Genomic DNA, 18,048 nt, shown 5'->3' on the forward strand with positions numbered 1-18,048 from the left:
TGGTATTTGTGAAGCGCTTACTTGGTGCAGAGCACTGTTCTAAGCGCTGGGGCAGATACAGGGCAATCAGGTTGTCCCACGTGAGGCTCACAGTTAATCCCTATTTTACAGATGAGGTAACTGAGGCACACGAGAAGTTAAGTGACTTGCCCACAGTCACACAGCTTTCATCTTGAATGTGAGTAGGAGCACCGGTTTCTAAAGTTCTGATACGTGAAAAGACAGTGGTGAGCACCCAAGGAAAACTGGTCCACTAGATCCAGCCGGCAAAGCCGGCGGTCCAGTGGACAGCTCGGGGGAGCGGCTCCAGGGGGAGACCGTAGGGATGGGCCGGGGGGAGGGCCTGGCCTACTCTAGGAAAGGGCTTAGAGGGGAAGGGCTTGGGCAACTTCCTGGGAAACCCCAAAGGATACGAGGGGATCCGAGGCCTCGAGGTTTCCTTCCGGGCGGCAGGCCCCCTTTCCTGTCGGGCACTAGGGCGGCCTTCGTCGCTACTGGAGGAGAGAGAGGGCGGCCCTCCGTGCCATTCCCCATCTGTCCGGGTGGCACCGCGGACGCCGGGCACGAAACTCTGTTCTCCCGTCTCTGAGGCGGCTGGGATCTTGGTAGAGGTGCGGCACCCTGGAGAACCAGTCGACGGGCTGGACGCTGCCTCGGCCTCTAGCCCATCTTCCTCCTGGGCTCCCCGACCATCTGACGAGTCACCCGCCCCCGCCTCGGCGCTGTCCGGTCCGCCCGTCTCGGTACAGGGGCCGTCGCCTGAGCTGGCCGAACTCAGTCCGCTAGGGGAGCCTCCTGGCTCGAGGCTGGACAGAGGGTCACTTCCTTCATGTCTACCCTCTCTGGAGGGTCGCAGGGGGTCACCCCATCCCTCCATAGCAGCGGTAGCAGCAGCCTTCTCGGCTTCCGAAAGGATGCTGGACCAGGGTCTGGTCCTGTCGGTCACTGCCGTTATTTCATTGAGGGTCTCTGGCTCAATGATATCTTCTTCATACTCATCCCCACTGGAAGCCGGCTCTGCCTCGGGCTGGCTCGGTCCCTGGGTGAGCTGGGGAGGGCTTTGTGCGGTCACTGCTCGGTCCAGAATCTCCAACGGGCCACCCCCTGTCGACGGCGCGCTGCCGAGAGGGGGCGGAGAAGGTGCGGGCACCCGGTCCCTTGGGCTTCCGGCTGACGCTCCCACTTGCTGCCGGCCAATTCTCTCTCCTCCACCAGTCGGACTCTCTACGCCCGGCAGAGTCTCAACCTCTGTGCCTCGCTGAAAGCTTGCAGGGTCTCGGATACCCTTGGTCATATTCTGCAGATCTGAGCGAGAAAACGCATTCTCAGTAGGATCTGGGGTGAGCGATCTTGCTGTCTTGGAAAATCACCTTTCACTCCAGAAGATCAATTGAAAATGGCGTTACGATAAACTCCGGTCAGTTCCTCCCTCCCCAGAAACCAGGGTCGTGATGTTTCCTTCTACACAGTAAGTCCCAGCATTGTAGCCTGCCTAATTTCAACGGGCGGCAGGCTAATCCCCCGGTAGACACGGGCACATCCGTGCTCACGTCTGAGGACAGAAAGGGCCGGGAGGAGGGTGAGGGTGAGGAGGAAGCGCAAAGATAGTGCGTTTTGGAAAGGGGAACCCTGATAAAATGTGAACCTCAGTTTGGAAAACGTGGCCGGAATCCCCAAGCCAGAAGCCACTGGCCAGACAGGATTCCAAGAAGCCGGCACTCGAGAGCCTCAGTGAGCACTGAGTAGAAAGGAGCCCACGAGTTCCTACCAGTAATGAGGGCGCTGACGTGAGACACCAAGTGGCTGGATTTCTCTAGGATGCGGCGGCTTTCCGGGTCCAGGCTGATCCTCCCCGCCCCAGGAGGAGGCTCCTCCCTGCCGGGCCAGTCCCGTGGGGGCTCGTGGCCACCGTGGAGCCCGGGAGGAGGCTTGGCTAGCTTCCTGCTCAAGTGGCGCTGAATCTCATCCAACTCCCTCAGGTTTCTCCTGCGACAGAACGCGACAGAGGAGCCGCTCAGTGGGGTCAGGGATGCCCTCCCCGACTCATTTCTGCCAACGGGTGTCACAAAACCGAACCCTTCGAATTCGAGCAGACAGAAGTCCCGCAGGGGTAGCTGGTAAGTGGCAGCTATTAACTGTATGTATTGAGTGCCCTCTGAGGGCAATGCGCTGTACTAGGTGCTGGGAAATGTGCCACAGAAGCAAAGGGTGTTCTCTTTGGTATCGTATTATACTATCCCAAGCAGTTAGCACAGTACTCTGCACATAGTAAACGCTCACTAAATACCTCTGACTCTCTTTCCACAGGCAGCTGACATTCTAGGTCTTTCTGAGCCAGCTTGGTCCGTTGCCTCCTATAGGTCTTCAGCCCCTCGAGGAGCGTCGTTAAGTTACCCTGTCAAACTCTCATCTTCCGCCTTCGAACCCCTCCTCATCAAACTTTCCTTTTAGGCCCCGCCCTCCAAATCTTCAGTCATCCTTGTCGTCGCTTTTTGAACCCCTTCCTGCTTCAGAAGTTCAGACTGACCCCAAACGTACTGCTTGCCGAAGGTCAGTTCTGGTCTTTGAAACATTATGGGAAGCAGTGTGGCCTGACGGAAAGAGCATAGGTCTGGGGGGGTTCTGGATTCTAATCCTAGGTCTGCCACTTGCTTCGAGCAAGTCCCTTAACTTCTCCATGCCTCCTTTTCCTCAACTATAAAATGGGGATTCGATATCTGTTCTTCCCGCTACTTAGACTGGGGGCCCCATGTGGCATAGGGACTTTGTCTGACCTCATTAACTGCTATCTCACCCCAGCGCTTAGACTAGTACCTGACACTAGTAAGTCATCGACAACAATTACGATAGTAATGATAGCACTCCCCGGCTGCCTCTCATTCAACGTGTGATCCACTAAAACCTCCAGATCTTTAACAAGCGCTTCACCTGAGAGAGGCTCGGAGGGAAGAGCGGGATGAGTGAGACAGCGATTCCAGCCTGATGTCGCCCCGCACGCCACTCCCTTCCACGTGCTGCAGGGACTCGTGAAATCGGCGAACGTTCTGAACGTGCTCTTCGTGACGTGCCGATAGGCTTCTCGAAGGACTGCTCCTGCCCCGGATCGAGAGGTCATTAGTTACAATCTTTCTTTTGAGTTGGATAAAGTGCCCTCCCCACCGCCACCGAGGCGAAGCACGGAGCTCCGAGTAACTTTCGACAACCTTCTCCGAGAGATCGTTCGTTGCCAATAAGGAGGGCGGGTGGAAAGAGGCCTCAGACTGCACCCTGGCACCGCAGGCCCGGCCCGGTACGGCTCGACCGGAGCAGAACGCGGTAGCCCTGATCCAGATCTGATCTTGGCTCTCTAACCAGCCGAGCGTGAGTAACCCCAAATCAAAGCACAAGGGTCACAGTTTGGCCATCCTTGGAGAAAGCGCACCGATGGCGATGGGAATTCCCAGTCTGTCAACTCCACTGTGATTTAACCCCGTTAGCTTGCCTGCTCGAAAGCTACAGAGGTCAGGACCTCAGGAAAACTGCGAGGCCCTAGCCGGGCTGTGGACTGATGGATGTGGGCCCTGAAGCTGGCCAAAGGTTCTTCCAGCTGATGGGGAGAACCTCCATGAAACAGGGAGAAGCAGCGGGGCCTGGGAGTCGGAAGGCCCTGGATTCTAATCCCGGCTCCGTTTTTATCCCGACTCTGCCACTCATCTGCTGTGTGACCATGGGCAAGTCACTTCACTTCTCTGTTACCTCAATCTGTAAAATGGGAATTGATGGTGAGCCCCATGTGGGTCATGGTCTCTGTCCAACCTGACGAGCTGGCATCTACCTCGGTGCTTTGTACAGTGCCTGGCACATAGTAAGGGCTTAACAGACACCCCTAAAAACCGGTAGGGGCATGTGGGAAATCTCTCTGGAGGCTAGGGAGAGAAGCTCAGAGAACACTGCCAGCAAAGCAGCAAGAGCATGGTCTAACCTTTCAGTTTTCCAGAGTGACAACTTTAGCTAGAGCGAAAACTGCCTAGGAGATTTCCTCAGCTCAGGGAGTGATGAACCAGAGAAAGCAGACAGGCTGGCTGCTGGCCACCGTGTTTCCACGGCAGGCGAAAGGGTTTCCTGATCCGAAAGGCTTTGGGGCAGCCCAGGGAAGACTTGGGACATCTGGCCAGGCCCCTCCAATCTCCAGGGTCTAGGGGAGTGACAGTGTCCTGTGTCTGCTGGCGGTGCCCTGCTCCTGGCCAAGTAGCTCGCTCTGGAGAGGCCGATAAAGTGACATCACTGCTCTGTCAAGCGTCTTGCTGGCTGAATGGGCACCCCCCCCACCCCCCGGGGTTTGGGCAGGAAAGGTCCTGGAGTCCATTTTTCATGGGCCTGTTTCCTCTATTCTACTCTCCCAGGTGCTTAGTCCATTGCTCTGCACACGGTAAGCGCAGGTCGACTGATGCAGCAGTGGCAGCCGGTCCAATTGTAAGGGAGAAGACCAGGGCACAAGCAAGAGACAATTGCCGCTTCCCTGGGGTTCTCTCCTGCCGGGCGCCGCAAGGAAATTTCCCAGAGCTCCACACCTCTAATTCCAACCTCTACTTCTGGCCAAAACCCAGGCGAAGATGGGACCCTGAGGGGATACTGAACCCGGCTTCGCCTCCGGGCTCTGCTTCTTCTCTTTCTACAGGTCAAGGCGGAGCCGCGTTATCGCTCGGGTCTCGGCATGCCCCGATCCCTTCGCGTCGCCGCTGACACGGAGCACTTACTGACTAGAGGCCGAGAAGCCGACGCCCTGGGCCGAGGGGTCTGCGATGCCTCTGGAAATACAGCTGGGAAATGAAGGCCAAGGTGGGCCTACAGCCAAGGCTTGAGGGAACAGAGTCCCGAAGTGTTGACTCTGCAAAGGTGGAGATGAAATTCCTTATTACAGGAGGGGTTCCTGGTGGAAGCAGTTATCTCCTCACATCACTTAACGTCAAACACACTTCAAGTTACAGGACAACTACTGCAACCCTGAAAATTGGAGCATTCAATCGATGAAAATCAAATCAGGAGAGCAACGACAATAAAAAACGAGGAGAGAGACTGCAGAATGCTCGAGATCCGCTTTGAGTCTGTATTGTATTAAGGGAGGAAAGAAACCCAAGCTGTCTGTATCAGCTGGTTGTCATATCATGACAGAGAGAGAATGAATGTAAGTATTTATTCTGTTTACTCACTATGGAAAATTGGGCCCAACGGGATGAGACACATCCAGGAGCCAGTGCAGACAGACCTCCACATTGGAAACTATTAAAACACACCCAACAGTCCAGGAATAGGTCTTCCTCCCACTGCCTGGTGTGTAACAGAGATGAGCCACCCGGGGCAAAATCCCCTCTAGACTTCTCTGAAATCCCAGCCAGGACACGGGGGCCATTTCTCCATCTTCAGAATGGGCAGCATGTATGCTGGGAAAGCAGGTGCCGAGCGGGATTAAGACTGGTCGACCAACTGACCGACTTACTGTAAGAGAAGGGTCTCCCTGGCGCCCGGAGATGGGGATTCTCCGCCGGGAGGGTCATTTTGAACTGCGGTGGTCTGGGATTTATATTCAGAGAACGGAGGGACCGGGCACGTCCGGAGACTCCAACTTGCTTTAGCCTGCGACTGCTTGGGGAGTCAGTTACACCCTTCGGCCTGGAGACCGTTTGGAAAGCCTGCTTTCACGTACCGGGCCCCGGAATGCTTCCGAAATACCAACTGGAGGGGAGGGGTCTGCTCTACGGATCTCTTCCTGGACTTGGTGTGCATCTCTGGACTCTCAGAGGAGCATTTAACACTTCCGAGCCAACGGGCAGCCGGGACGTGAATCGATGGCCCGGAGTTATCGCCATAGGAAGGAACAGGCTGCGGACTCCAGAGAAGTCCCAAATCCAGCCGGTCTGGGGCCCAGGGGTCCTCGGAAGGCGAACGAGAACAAGCCCTCCGTGGGTCCCGCCAGAACTGAGGTACGTACTGCTGCTCCCGAAGCTTGGGGCGCCGGCCTCGCGAGCCTCTCTTCTTTGAGGTGTATTATGTTTTCAAGAGGGGAGATGGCAACCTTAATCTGCCCCTGGCACTGCCCGCTGAAGTCGGTGATGTTGTACCAGCCACAGACGATCTGGAAGCCGGACAGCAGAGGCGAGAGGTCCACGGAGGCGAAACCAATCACTCTCTCAACATCTAGGGCAACGGCAAAGCAGATGGCCGGTATCACTGGGTGCCATGGGGGTGAGACAAGGATCTTGAAACAATGAGATTGACTCTGACAGGATTTTCCCATAGGCTCCGCTTTGCTCCTCCTCTCCGTCCTCTTCCCTCCTCCCCTCCCCTACCTCGGGGTTCTGCCTCAGTGGGCAGTGGGCTGGGGATGCGGGGCAACTGCTGCTTCCCTCACGCCCGGGAAAGGCCACAGGCTGTAGGGAGACAGTTCAGCAGGTATCTAGCTTGAATGGCAAAGTGGAGCTCGTTCCTCCAAGCCTTGAACACACAGGAGAGGCGAAGAAGGGGGCTTGGGGCTCGGCGGGGCTGGGGGAGGGGCACGGGCTTTGAGGCGTGGACCCGGGACTCAGTCCAGCCACTGGTCTTTGGGTTTTTTTTTCAGTTATTCATCTTGAAAAGTCCCATCCGGTTCGGTGGCACCCACCTCTCCCTGCCCTGTCCGGTCGGGCCTTTGAGGAGTTGAGAGAGAAAAGAGCAGAGAGACACCAAAGGGAGTTTTCTGCCTCTAGTTCCACACAGTGGAGGATCCAGAGGGAGGTTCCAGAGCCGTGCGACTTCAACACGGTCACCAGGTTTGTGACAATGGCCTGTCACCCCTGACAGCCCCAGGACAGAATGAGCCTTCCATCAGGAGAGTTTGCCTCCCTTGGAAGGTTTCCAGCTGAACCTGGGCCCCAGAATCCGCTTCTGGCAACCTCCGTCTGAGCTCTTTCCCACCAGCAGATCCCCTTCATGCGCTGAGAACACCGATTACCTGTTTTGTGCCACACTTTGAAGACTAGGGTCTGCCGGGGGTCCAGCAGAAGTTCGTTGGGTAACCTATTAGAAAACAATCATGCATTCAAAATTCTTACAAGACAACTCTTCAAATGCCTTCAGATGGAAGAGGCCTCTGGAGACCTGGACAGTCAGACGCTGTCCATCGTTTTTCTTCTTAAGAGTTGGGGCGAGTTGGGGAGGGAGCGGGAGAGAATCAGTGTCTGTTCTTGCTATAAAAGACATTAACTAGTGATTCTTCAAAAGGACTGCGATGAGTCATGAAATTCACTGCAGCAAATGAAGACCTTGAATCAGTCCTCTAGGAGAGAAGGAGGAAGGTGGCTTGTCCAAAACGTACTCAACGAACATCGCAATGTGTCCCATCACAGTACAGGAGATGCAGGTGACGAAGGGTGGGTGTGTGTGTGGCTGGGGGTGGGGGGCAAGTAGGGCAGGGGCTACTTGGGGTAGGGCACTGCTTCGGGCCCTTTCACTGGGTGGGTGTGGGCACCGGGAAAAGACTCAGCGTCTGCCCGCAAATCCCTTATAGACCGATGTACAGATCCAACGGATCCTGGGTAGGAAACAGGGTCAGCACCAACCTTGTTTGCTGCTCAAAGTCCCAGACTGGGGAGTCTGTATTTTCAACCACCGGGGAATATATCGGGGACCTCTCATCCGCAGCGGCAAAAGACACGCAGCAACTGGGAGACGCAACGTTTCGTTCGGTCAGAGGGCTCCCTAGAAAAGAATGCGCTGGATTGAGTCTTCCCAGTCGAGTGACCAGGACCCCTGGAAACGGGAGAAACAGCCGACGACTCCGGAGGATGGAGGTGACCTGGCTATGTTTGTCTGTCTCTGCCTCTATCTCTCTCTCCCCCTCCCCGTCCCCTCATTAAATCCCAGCTCCTAAGAGAAATGAAGAAAATGAAGACAGGAAAGAGCCCCCAGGTCTTTCCCGCAACTTCTCCTAGGACCAAATTGGGCTGACACACCCAGCCAGGGCAGTTTTTGGCTTGGAGGGCTTTGGCAGCCTCCCTTTCCCAATGCTCTGCCATGTCCCACAACAAGGAGGAGGAGGAAGAAGTAGGGGGAGAGGGGAAAGAAAAGGAGAAAGAGGGAAGGGGCTGCTGAAACGCACATTTACAAGTCCTTGTGATGGAGAACAAAACCCAGGAGGACACAGAAATATATGTGCTCACGGGTTGCTGCTGGGGTGACCTGAGGTGCTATAGGGTCAGGCAGGACTGCCCGTTCCGCCGGAGCACCTCCCGTTCCGCCCCTTTTAACCATCGGACCCCCTGGGCCCGGGGCCCCAGAACCTGGTCCGTGCCACCTCTACAGTAAGCAAAATAACTTGAAAGAAAATGACTGTTAGGGATACAGCAAATGACCTCCCGCTGAACCGCCCGCAGTTTTGGTCAATCGACCGGGAAAATGACAAGAGAGATCTGATAGCGAACTAGTCCAAAAGGACCTGGAGGAGGCCGTCAGCCTGTTCAGTCTGTTCCACTTTTGGGGGTGGTCCCTTGGCCTCTCCCCTAACTCTTGGTGGGAATGCCACCACATAAACCGACTCCGACGGGGTTTGCAATGGCTCCCACATAAACCGACTCCGACGGGGTTTGCAATGGCTCTCCAGGGTCAGAGCCCCCGCGGTAGTTAAAGGGAATAGGTTTTACCTTTTAAACTTAGATGCATGGCTCTTTCCACAAGGATGTTGACAGCAAAAGTACTTTCCAGATGGGCTGGAGCTGGGCCCGGGGCTGGAGCTGAAGCTGGATCTGGGGTTGGGGGTCCGCAGGGCATTTCCGGAGGAGCACAGTCCTCCGGGACGTCGAGGCCCCGGGAGGCCGGGACATCCCCGCCGGGGATCACCTCGGAGTCGCCGTCGCTGCCGTCTCCAGCAGAGTCACTCCCCGGGATAGGACTGCTGGGGTCGAGCCTGGAAGTCAGAGCGACGCGAACTCGGACGGCGGCTCCCGACAGGTCATCGGCGTTGCGCCTGAACAGAGGGTAAACACCTGTGGGAAGATGGAATAAAGTGACACCTGTTGGGGAACATCCTCTGTTTCCCCTGAGTTTTACTCCAAGGTCTTTCCTTTTCAGAGCAAGCAGTTGGGAAACAGATCTACAACGATCCAGGGAGAGGCAAAAGCGAAAACTTCCCGAGGCATGGTATTCTGCAAATCCAGCCACTCCACAGAGGATGGCCTTAATGTATATCCCCCCTCTGGTTGGGGCTTCCCTTCCCACCGTATCCACAGGTAACTGTCGGTGTAGATGTGCACGTGTGTTTCGGGGGGCGGGGGGAGGGTTTCCTCTTGTTTGAGGGTTTTCTCCACTGTATCTGTTTTCTTTTTCAATTCTCCTCTCCCAGAAAGATAATGGGTTCAGCACTCAGAACCTTGCTGCATCTCAGGAGGAAGGAAAATTGACCATTTCCCCCGAGGAGGAGTAGACTGCTTATTTTTCTACACTTTTCTGTCTAAAAGTTCGATCCAATAATCACAGTGGCTTTTTCCAGGGCCGCTTTTTGAGTGAATCCAGGCCCAGTCAGGTGTTCGGTGAGGAGCCTGTCCGGTACTCCGACTTAGGCTTGGGCCCCACAAAAATCCATCGAGTTGTCTAGGTGAGACGGCAGGGACCCTGCTAGACTCAAATCGAAGCTTCTGCGGTGAGGCCCCGGGCTTCGGAGCCTTTGCTCGTTAACGCCTATCAAGTAGTCCTTTCAGTTACGTAGAAGATCAGAAGAACTCGGATCTCAGAAATTCATCATCACAACCACCCTGTTTGGGTAGACACTGATGAGAAAACTGAGGCCCAGAGAGGGTAAGCGCGCTGCCCGGTGAAACCCAGCATGTCATAAGCGGGTTGGAGTTTGAATTCTCAGGCCTGGAACTGAATTCTGGGAAACCTAAACCATCCAGTGGGATCGGACAGGATCCCCGGCGTGGACCAGAACCTTCCAAGAGCTCCAGGCTCGACCATCCGGAGAGGGAGCCGCGCCAGGGCCGGACCGTGCCGAGGAAACGCCCCCGCCGCCACTCACCGCACACGGTCCGCACCGGCCCCGGCCTCTCCCCGAGCTCGGAGAGGTCCACGTAGGCGGAGCCGATCCAGCGGTCCGTGTCCCGGGGCCTCTCCCCGCCGTCGTCCCCCAGGGCGTGCCACAGCTGGACTTCCAGGCGCTCCTCCCTGAAATACCACAGCAAGGACTGGCTCCCGGTCACCCGGACGCTCCTCGTCACCTCGAACTTCAAGCTGACGTGCCTCCGGTCCTCCGCGACCCGGGGCTTGGCGAGCGGGGTCCAGAAGGCTTCTCGATCGTACAGCTTGTAGCGCAGGTAGCAGAAGGTGTTCTGGGGGACGTGGTCCCGGCCCGCTCGCGGCAGGCAGTGGACCGGCAGCCAGGCCTCGGGGGTGCGGACCGACAGGGCCGCCGGGCCGTGGGGTTCCCGGGCTCCCCCGTCCAGGCCGCCATCCAGGCCGCCGCCCGGGGCGTCCCCCCCGCCCCCGCCTGCCAGCCGTGCGGCCTCCACCACCCGCTCTCGGTCACCGCGACGGGAGAAGGCCACAGAGAGCTCCAGGCCACCCACGACCGAGTGCAACGGGCCCGTCCCGGGAGGCGGCGCCGCATCCTCTGGCAAAGTGAGTGGGTGCCACCCGGAGATCCCTGCCGAGACAGAGTGGGAAGAACCGATTAGTCCCGAGACCCGACCCCCTCCCTCAGCACTCACAGCGCGGAGCCCCCACCGGAGGTACGTGCCAAGCGCCTACTGAGAGCCGAGCTCCGAACACAGCCCTGGGAGTGCTCCGCGCGCAGTACAGTGCTCTGCACACAGTAAGTGCTCGGTAAACACCACCGACTGTCCGACAGAACGGAGAAGCGGAGCGGCATACTGGACTCGAGGAACGGGTCCTCCGGAGACGGATCCCTGAGGCGTTTTGCTCGGGGACACAGATGTGTGCCCGCCGTGAACGTTACTTTGGACTGGCACGGGAAACGGACTCCCTTAAAGGCCAGGGGAGCAAGAAGGCTTGCCTTGGAAAGACAAGAGCTCCTCCCGTCACCACAAACCGAGAAACCCTAACCCGGCCCTGCAGCTTTATCGAGTATGAACGCCAACAAGGTACATTCATTCTGTCGTATTTATTGAGAGCTCACTGTGTGCGAGGCACCCTACTAAGCAGTTGGGGTTGTTAGGGGCCAGGCCCGTGGGACGCCCGGGCCAGGATCCGGCTTCCAGCACCGGCGACAAAGGAAGCCTGGGGGAGCACGGTGCGGGGGCCGCCCGGAAACTCTAACTACCTTTGGGGCCGGGGCCGGGTATTCTCATACATTGTCACTTCCCTCCCACGGATCCCAATCTTCAAGAACTCTTCCAAACCGTGCCCGAGGCTTCAAACGCCTCCCTCTTTTTTCTCCAACATCCATAATCCCGGCGTGAGAACGTTTCTCTCGGTCTTCCTTTCGAACTACCACCTTCGAACCTCACTATGGCGGGCCTCCCTTGACCTGGTGGTGTGGTATTTGGCCAGTGGTCATCCCGTCCTCACGCTAGGTGGCCAACCTCCACTACCTAAAGGGACCCGCTGGCATCAGCGGCCCGTGGGCGCCCAGGGAATACCCGCGGCCCGAGGGGACGGTCGGACCCTTACCAGATCTCCTGATGAGCAGGTCTCTCGTTGGAACCCTCACGACTCCGAGGAGATGATCTCTTGCGGCCGGCGGTGGGGATACCTCATTAGCTGAAAGATCAAGGTAAAAACGGTCACTGGGCCACTCTCTCCGGTCCCCACAGCACAGGGGGACCTGTGCTTCCTTAAGGACAGAGATCTGAGGAGGAAAGGAGATGGTCGGGAGGCTGGGAGCTGTCAGAGGCTTGCGCTGCCTCCGCTGCTGTCCGAGTCATCCCTCCAAAAGCCCCGGCAGACCGCAAGTCAATCAATCAGCGGTATCTATTGAGCACAGCGCAGAGCGCTGTACTAAGCGCTTGGGAGAGTCCGATACGACAGGGTCGGTAGACCCGTTCCCCGTCCACACGGAGCTGACGCGACGGTCCAGAGGGGGAGCCTGAACCCTCACGCGGGGCGCAAGTCCGAGGAGACGGATGAGGTCGCTCGGCACCCGCCAAGTGAGCCCCCCGCCGGCCCGGGCAGACGCCGCGGGTTTCGGCTCACCTGTCCGGGCCTCCTGGTGATACACGGAGAAGGTCACCTCACCAAACTCCAAGAGTTCCGCCAGGAAACGGGTTTCTCCGCTGCCACGCTGGATCGCCAGGTTACAGGGAAACTCGAGGTGATAGGCAAACTCGGGGCAGAAGGTCTGGGCCACGGGGCGAGTCCTGCGCACCTCTCCTCTGGGCAGGAAGGAGAAGTGCACGGCCACCGAAGCGTTGACGCCCGCCTCGGCGCTGCACCGGAGTGAGGGCGTCTCTTCGGCGGCTCTTCTGGAAGGGGGGAGCGGGGAAGAGGGCGCAGAGAAGGAAGGCGTCGGCGTGACCGAGCAGGGTGCCGCTCGGCCGAGGTCAAGAGCCCCCAAGACCAACCCTGGCAGAGGAGACCTTCTTGGGTCTGGGGCAGGGTCCCTCGCGGCCCTCCCCCCCCCCCCTTCCCCATTGCCCGGCTGCGGAACAGGTTCTCTGGGCAGAGGCGCTCATCAGCACCCGAGCACGTCCGTCTCAAGGGAGGGGGGCGAAAGGCTGGGAGGTCACCGCTCTGGCCCCCGACCGTTCCCAGCGCCAAAGGAAGCTGGGGTCAATAAAGCGGGAGTCTGGTCGGCAGGAGCCTCCGGAAAGGCACCTCACCTGGCTGCTGCTTGCAGACCGGCGGCTCTGTGCACGCGCACAGAGATGAAGACGGCTGGGGCGGCCACGAGGCCCTCTGCCGTTTCCAGCGACTGCCCGTACCTCAGGCTCACGTCCAGCACGCCTGGATCGGGGCAAAGAGAACGGTGGGTGATTCGCCCGCGACCGACCTGATTAACTTGTTTCCACCCCAGCGCTTAGAACAGTGCCTGACACGTGGCACGTGCTTATCAAATACCATTTTTTTTAAAGAGGCGGAAGACGAGGTTGCGTGTGAGCGCTGCGGTTGTGGGAACAGAGAACGAGGAATTCTTGGGAGGCGAAAGTGTCCGTTCTCTGACCGGGAGCGTCTCGATGGGGTGGGGAGAGGCACGGAACGGAGGAGCGTTCAATACTAATGATTGAAATGATTAAGGACCTGAAGGCAGAGGCTGGAGTCCTTCCATGTGGGCAGTCCAGGGAATCAAGGGAAGGCTGAAGGTCTGGATCCCCACATCCCCCCGGTGCTGCATGGTCACCAGGGCGCAGAGCCGGGACAACGGTAAAGTAGCTTTGGCGACCATCTGGTCTCTGACGTTGGGGAAGTAATATCTGTAGAAACCACCGAGAAACAAAATGTTGGTGGGAAGCAACGGAAGAGTCCCACTTCACGGGATTCAGGGGTAATGGCAGGGTATAAAATCGGAAGAACTCTTTCTCCCTCAAGCTGCCATAGGTCGCCAGAGTTCGAAAAAAAATCACCCAGCCCAGAAAAGGAAATCCGCTGTACCCGAAGCACAGCAACAGCTCAACCAGAAACAGGAAAAGGAGAGAATGATATTCAGCATCCTTTATGAGGATGCAGAAAATGCCGAAAATGCCAGAGGTTTGTAACAGGTTTTTTTTTTTTTTTTACAGGGAAGTCTGGAATGACAGCAGGCTCGAGAGAGAGGGAAAAGTTAGGAATGTTACTCAAAGAGGACAGCCACCACCCAGTTCTTCTACGCCTCCTTGATGCCCTGCCCGCTGTCAGAACTCTTGCCTGGATGGACACACAGGTCTGATCTACGATGACACTGTGAATCTTTGTTCAACTCTCTCCTGGCTTCTCCGGATCATCTTCCAGCTCGGCCTCATTGGGGCTCTGCCTCTTCCCCCGGCCCAGCCTACCCTGGGCTTGGCCCCTTCCCCCAGGCCAGGCTCCTCCGGCCTCGGCCTCTTCCCCCAGCCCGGGCTCCGCTGCGTTCGGGCTCATCCCCCTGCCCAGCCTCCTGCGGGCTCGGTCTCTTCCCCCAGCCCAGCCTCCTCCAGGCTCGGCCTCTCCCCCAGCCCTAGAGTTCCACCTCCCCTCGTTTCCCCGACACCTTTTCTTTTTCCTCCCAGGACCCCCTCTCTCCGCCAGTTCTGCCGCTCTGTGGGATCGTCGTCGCCCACCCGACCATCCACCTTCTCAGCCTCGTGCTCCCCTCTCCTCCGGATCCTGCTTTTCCCTACTCTGGGACCCCAGATCCCTGGCTGCTCTCCGCTCCCCGGACTCCAACCCTGACGCCCGAACCTCCGCTTCGCTCCCGCACTCTCCTTGAGGAGCCCCCGCCCCGCTTCTGATTGCTGCCTGCTCTTTGGCTTCCGCTGTGGCTACAGCTCAGCTAACAGTGACAAGAAAGCTGCAAGCTTCTCCAAGGTAGGGACTGCGCCTTCTGCTTCTACCGCACTTTCCTCCAAGAGCACTTTAAAACCCAAAAGGCCTTCCGTCGACACAGTCGGTTCTCTCCTAATGTGGGCTGCTTTCCCTCTGCGTTTTGGGTAGACTGCTGCTTGGGAATTAGGGAATGCTCCCCCGAGTATGCACCCCTGCCTGGGCAGAATGCGATGTGGGTCGGAAGGAACAGTCGGGGTGCGGTTGGTCCAGGGGCGCATCCTAGCCTGGGGTTCCCCTCAGCGCTAGGGACCCCCGCCGCTTACGATCCTGACGGTTCCATTCATGGACAGAGGTAGTAATGGATTAAAATCAACGGGATTCGGCTGGGACGACGAAGTAAGCGCTAAGTTGGCGGGTGGGTGCCTGTTGTCAACAAGCGGGCCTTCCCACTGAACTTTCGTGGAACAAAGCGCTCAGCGCAGTGCTCTGGACACACTAAGCGCTTAATAAGTGCCACTGACAATTGACTGATAACAAAGCCGACCTATGCAGGGGAAGTCCCTTAAAGGCCTCACAAGGCCTTTTATTGTTATCTATTGTTATCTATTGTTTTAATGAGATGTTCGTCCCCTTGAATCTATTTATTGCTACTGTTTTTGTCTGTCTCTCCCGATTAGACCGTAAGCCCGTCAAAGGGCAGGGACTGTCTCTACCTGTTACCGATTTGTCCATTCCAAGCGCTTAGTACAGTGCTCGGCACATAGTAAGAGCTCAATAAATACTATTGAATGAATGAATGAACAAGGGGCCTGCAGAGGGGTGTTGGGTGGGGGGCGGTTGGCCGGAGCTGTTTGGAAGCTCCCGGGCTGCCAGGTCAGTCAGTTGCATTTATTGGGTGCTTACTGTGCGCAGAGCACTGTACTGAGCGCTTGGGAGAGTACGATATTGCCCACAACGAGCTAACAGTCTAGAGTCTCCAGCTGTACCTGCACCAGACCTCGAACTGAACTCCCACGCCGGCGGCATGACCTGGCGTGGAGAAGGCGGAGAGCAGGATCCTTTGCACGGGCACCCCTGGGGGCACCAGCAGAGTGTGGAGCTGCTCGTCATCGAAGACGGGATCGGGGACGCATAACGTCGTTGCTGAGCGACGGGGCTTCAACACAGTGCCTTGGAAAACAAGAGATGCAAGAGAGAGTCAGTTTCCCCACCTCCAGGAAGGGCAGCGCGTTGCACCGGAGCGCCAGAGAACCCGTGGAGCTAGCGGAAAGAGCACCAGACCGGATCCGAGTTCCAGTTCCACTACCGGCCTAATGTGTGACCTCGGGCAGGTCGTGTAATCTCTTTGGTTCTCGGTTTCCTCATCTGTAAAATGGGGATAAGATGAAGCGTGAGCCCCGTGCGGGAGAGCGATGGATGACTACCCCGATGCCTAGCCAACAGTAAGCACTTGATAAATGCCGTAGTTATCAAGGATTCATGGGTGGGATAAATGTTGGTATTTGTTAAGCGCTTACTATGTGCCGAGCACTGTTCTAAGCGCTGGGGTAGACGTAGGGGAATCAGGTCGTCCCACGTGGGGCTCACAGTCTTCATCCCCATTTTACAGATGGGGGAACTGAGGCACAGAGAAGTGAAGTGACTCGCCCACAGTCACACAGCCGACAAGTGGCAGAGCTGGGATTCGAACTCATGAGCCCTGACTCCAAAGCCCGTGCTCTTTCCACTGAGCCACGCTGCTTCTCCAAAGGTTGCCCTCCAGGGGTTGGTGATTTGCAAACTGTGCCAGCTCCTGAGGTAGGCTTGCTTCTGGATCTGACCCGTGGACCACCCAGCCCCGGGTGCCGTCCCCCAGAGGCACGGTTGCCTCCTTGACATACCCAGCCGTGACAGCCACGAGCGTAACCTGTGGACATTTTGCCAGCAGCGGCTTTTCTTCCAAACCAGAGCAATGGGGCCTAATGGAAAGAGCACGGGCCTGGGAGTCAGAGGCCCTATCTTCTAAATCTAGCTCTGCCAATTGCTTTCTGTGTGACCTTGGGCAAGTCACTTCACTTCTCTCTCTCCTCGACTGTAAAATGGGAATTCAATACCCGTTCTCCCTCCTACTTAGGCTGTGAGCCTCACACGGGACGGGAACTGCGTCTGACCTGATTAACTTCTTCCTGCCCCAGTGCTTAGAACAATGTTTGCCGCATAGTAAGTGCTTAACGAATACCGTACTAAAAAGAAGAAACAAAGAATGGAACAAAAGAAAAAGCCCATCCTAGCCACACACCCTACAGGGCTATGTCTCTGCCTGCCCTCGCGGTCGGCCCCGTTGGAATGGTAGAGAGAGTCGAAAGTGAGGCCGGCGGACGAGGGCCCGGTGACCGGCCCGACCTACCACTTTCAATGAACTCGGCCCCTTTCAACACACTAGAATCCGTTTCTTGAGCTGGAAAATAGTACTGGACATAGCAATCCGCTTCTCCCCAGACGGTCGACTGGAGCGGAGCAAGTCCCTTCACCTTTTCCACACGGACCTCAAACGTGTGCGCCACCAGCCCGTCTCCTTGAAACTCTGCCTGTTGGAGGAAATCGAATGCATCCCGGATGTCAGAACAGTCACTGGACCAAGGCTGCAGCCGCTTCTCTCCAAATCCCGCCAAAAGTGAACCGAAAGGACCCGGCGGAATAAGGGTGGCCATCTCCTCCGAGGACGGCGTAAACTTCTGCAACTAGTCACCTGACAAAGACGTGCTGCTGCCGTGGCAAATCAGATACCTCGGTTCCACCACAGCACGTGTTTTTTATAGGTTTTTGGCTAGAATGTGACTCGGGAATCGGGGCATGCTCCTTGGATGATGCGAACCTCTTTCTAATCAGAAGAAACCTGTGCAGTCTACTAACTCTACTGGATGCTCCCAAGCGCTCAGCGCCTTGCCGTGCCCTCGGCAGGTGCTCAGTCAATACTACCGATCGATGGACTGATGTGACGGAATCGCAGATCCGGAGGGCCGCGGAGTCGGAATCAGACAGAACAGACCTACCGTGGCAACGGGAGCCGGCGGTTGATCCAGACGGTGGGCTGGTCGTCGGGGATTGGACGGAAGGGTCTCGTCTTCATTCTTTAGCCTCTGCAGTGCCATGACCTGTTCGGCCGAACCCATAGCTAAAAACACTCTGAGGCTCCCATTTCTGTGGCCCGTGAAGATGTCAATCACTGGCATATAACTGTCTATGGCCACCACCGGGTACTGAGCCTTGAGCAGCAGCTGAGAAATCTTGGGGTCTCTGAAAGGAAATAATGGAGAAGTAAACGCGTTGGCCCGATCGGTCACCCCAGAGAACACAGGCTACTTCTTCATCACCTCACTGACCTCGCTCTTTGTTAAACTGCCCTCCCTGTTTAAAGAGCTATGCTGAATGCAGGGCTTTCAGATGCTCAGAGCAGCATCCTCCTTCCTCCTCCTCCTCCTCCTCCTCCTCCTCCATTGCCCTTGCCCATCTGCTCGCATCGGGCAGTTGGGGAAAAAAACCACTGCCAGCAATCGTTTGCTGGGCAACCCAGGAGTGACAGCAGGCTGGGAAGAGATTTTTGTGAGCGGGAAAATTTCGAATCCTGTTCACAAAAGCCCCTTAAATCTGCACCAGTGAAAAGGGCAG

General features: G+C 57.0%; 1 protein-coding gene and 1 long non-coding RNA gene across 3 annotated transcripts in view; one reads left to right on the forward strand and one right to left on the reverse strand.

The window, feature by feature from the left end:
* Window positions 1-18,048, reverse strand: part of C2CD3 (C2 domain containing 3 centriole elongation regulator) — a 41,246-nt gene that overhangs the window by 4,381 nt on the left and 18,817 nt on the right. For both annotated transcript variants that reach the window (XM_029047842.2, XM_007661180.2), the window contains 16 exons: window positions 17,433-17,676; window positions 16,787-16,967; window positions 15,387-15,570; window positions 13,201-13,373; window positions 12,783-12,906; window positions 12,157-12,425; window positions 11,635-11,724; window positions 10,025-10,648; window positions 8,655-8,996; window positions 7,575-7,713; window positions 6,968-7,032; window positions 5,969-6,174; window positions 4,737-4,867; window positions 2,929-3,093; window positions 1,769-1,986; window positions 414-1,305 (listed from right to left, as the gene is read on the reverse strand). In XM_029047842.2, the coding sequence (XP_028903675.1) occupies window positions 414-1,305; window positions 1,769-1,986; window positions 2,929-3,093; window positions 4,737-4,867; window positions 5,969-6,174; window positions 6,968-7,032; window positions 7,575-7,713; window positions 8,655-8,996; window positions 10,025-10,648; window positions 11,635-11,724; window positions 12,157-12,425; window positions 12,783-12,906; window positions 13,201-13,373; window positions 15,387-15,570; window positions 16,787-16,967; window positions 17,433-17,676 (4,047 nt within the window). The remainder of the gene's footprint in view (window positions 1-413; window positions 1,306-1,768; window positions 1,987-2,928; window positions 3,094-4,736; window positions 4,868-5,968; window positions 6,175-6,967; window positions 7,033-7,574; window positions 7,714-8,654; window positions 8,997-10,024; window positions 10,649-11,634; window positions 11,725-12,156; window positions 12,426-12,782; window positions 12,907-13,200; window positions 13,374-15,386; window positions 15,571-16,786; window positions 16,968-17,432; window positions 17,677-18,048) is intronic.
* On the forward strand, window positions 1,982-2,978 carry LOC120639055. Its single transcript, XR_005661229.1, has 3 exons — window positions 1,982-2,117; window positions 2,452-2,550; window positions 2,909-2,978. It is a non-coding gene; the product is annotated as an uncharacterized LOC120639055 (long non-coding RNA).

Source organism: Ornithorhynchus anatinus, chromosome 20 (genome assembly GCF_004115215.2).
Source record: "Ornithorhynchus anatinus isolate Pmale09 chromosome 20, mOrnAna1.pri.v4, whole genome shotgun sequence".
Classification (NCBI taxonomy): domain Eukaryota; kingdom Metazoa; phylum Chordata; class Mammalia; order Monotremata; family Ornithorhynchidae; genus Ornithorhynchus; species Ornithorhynchus anatinus.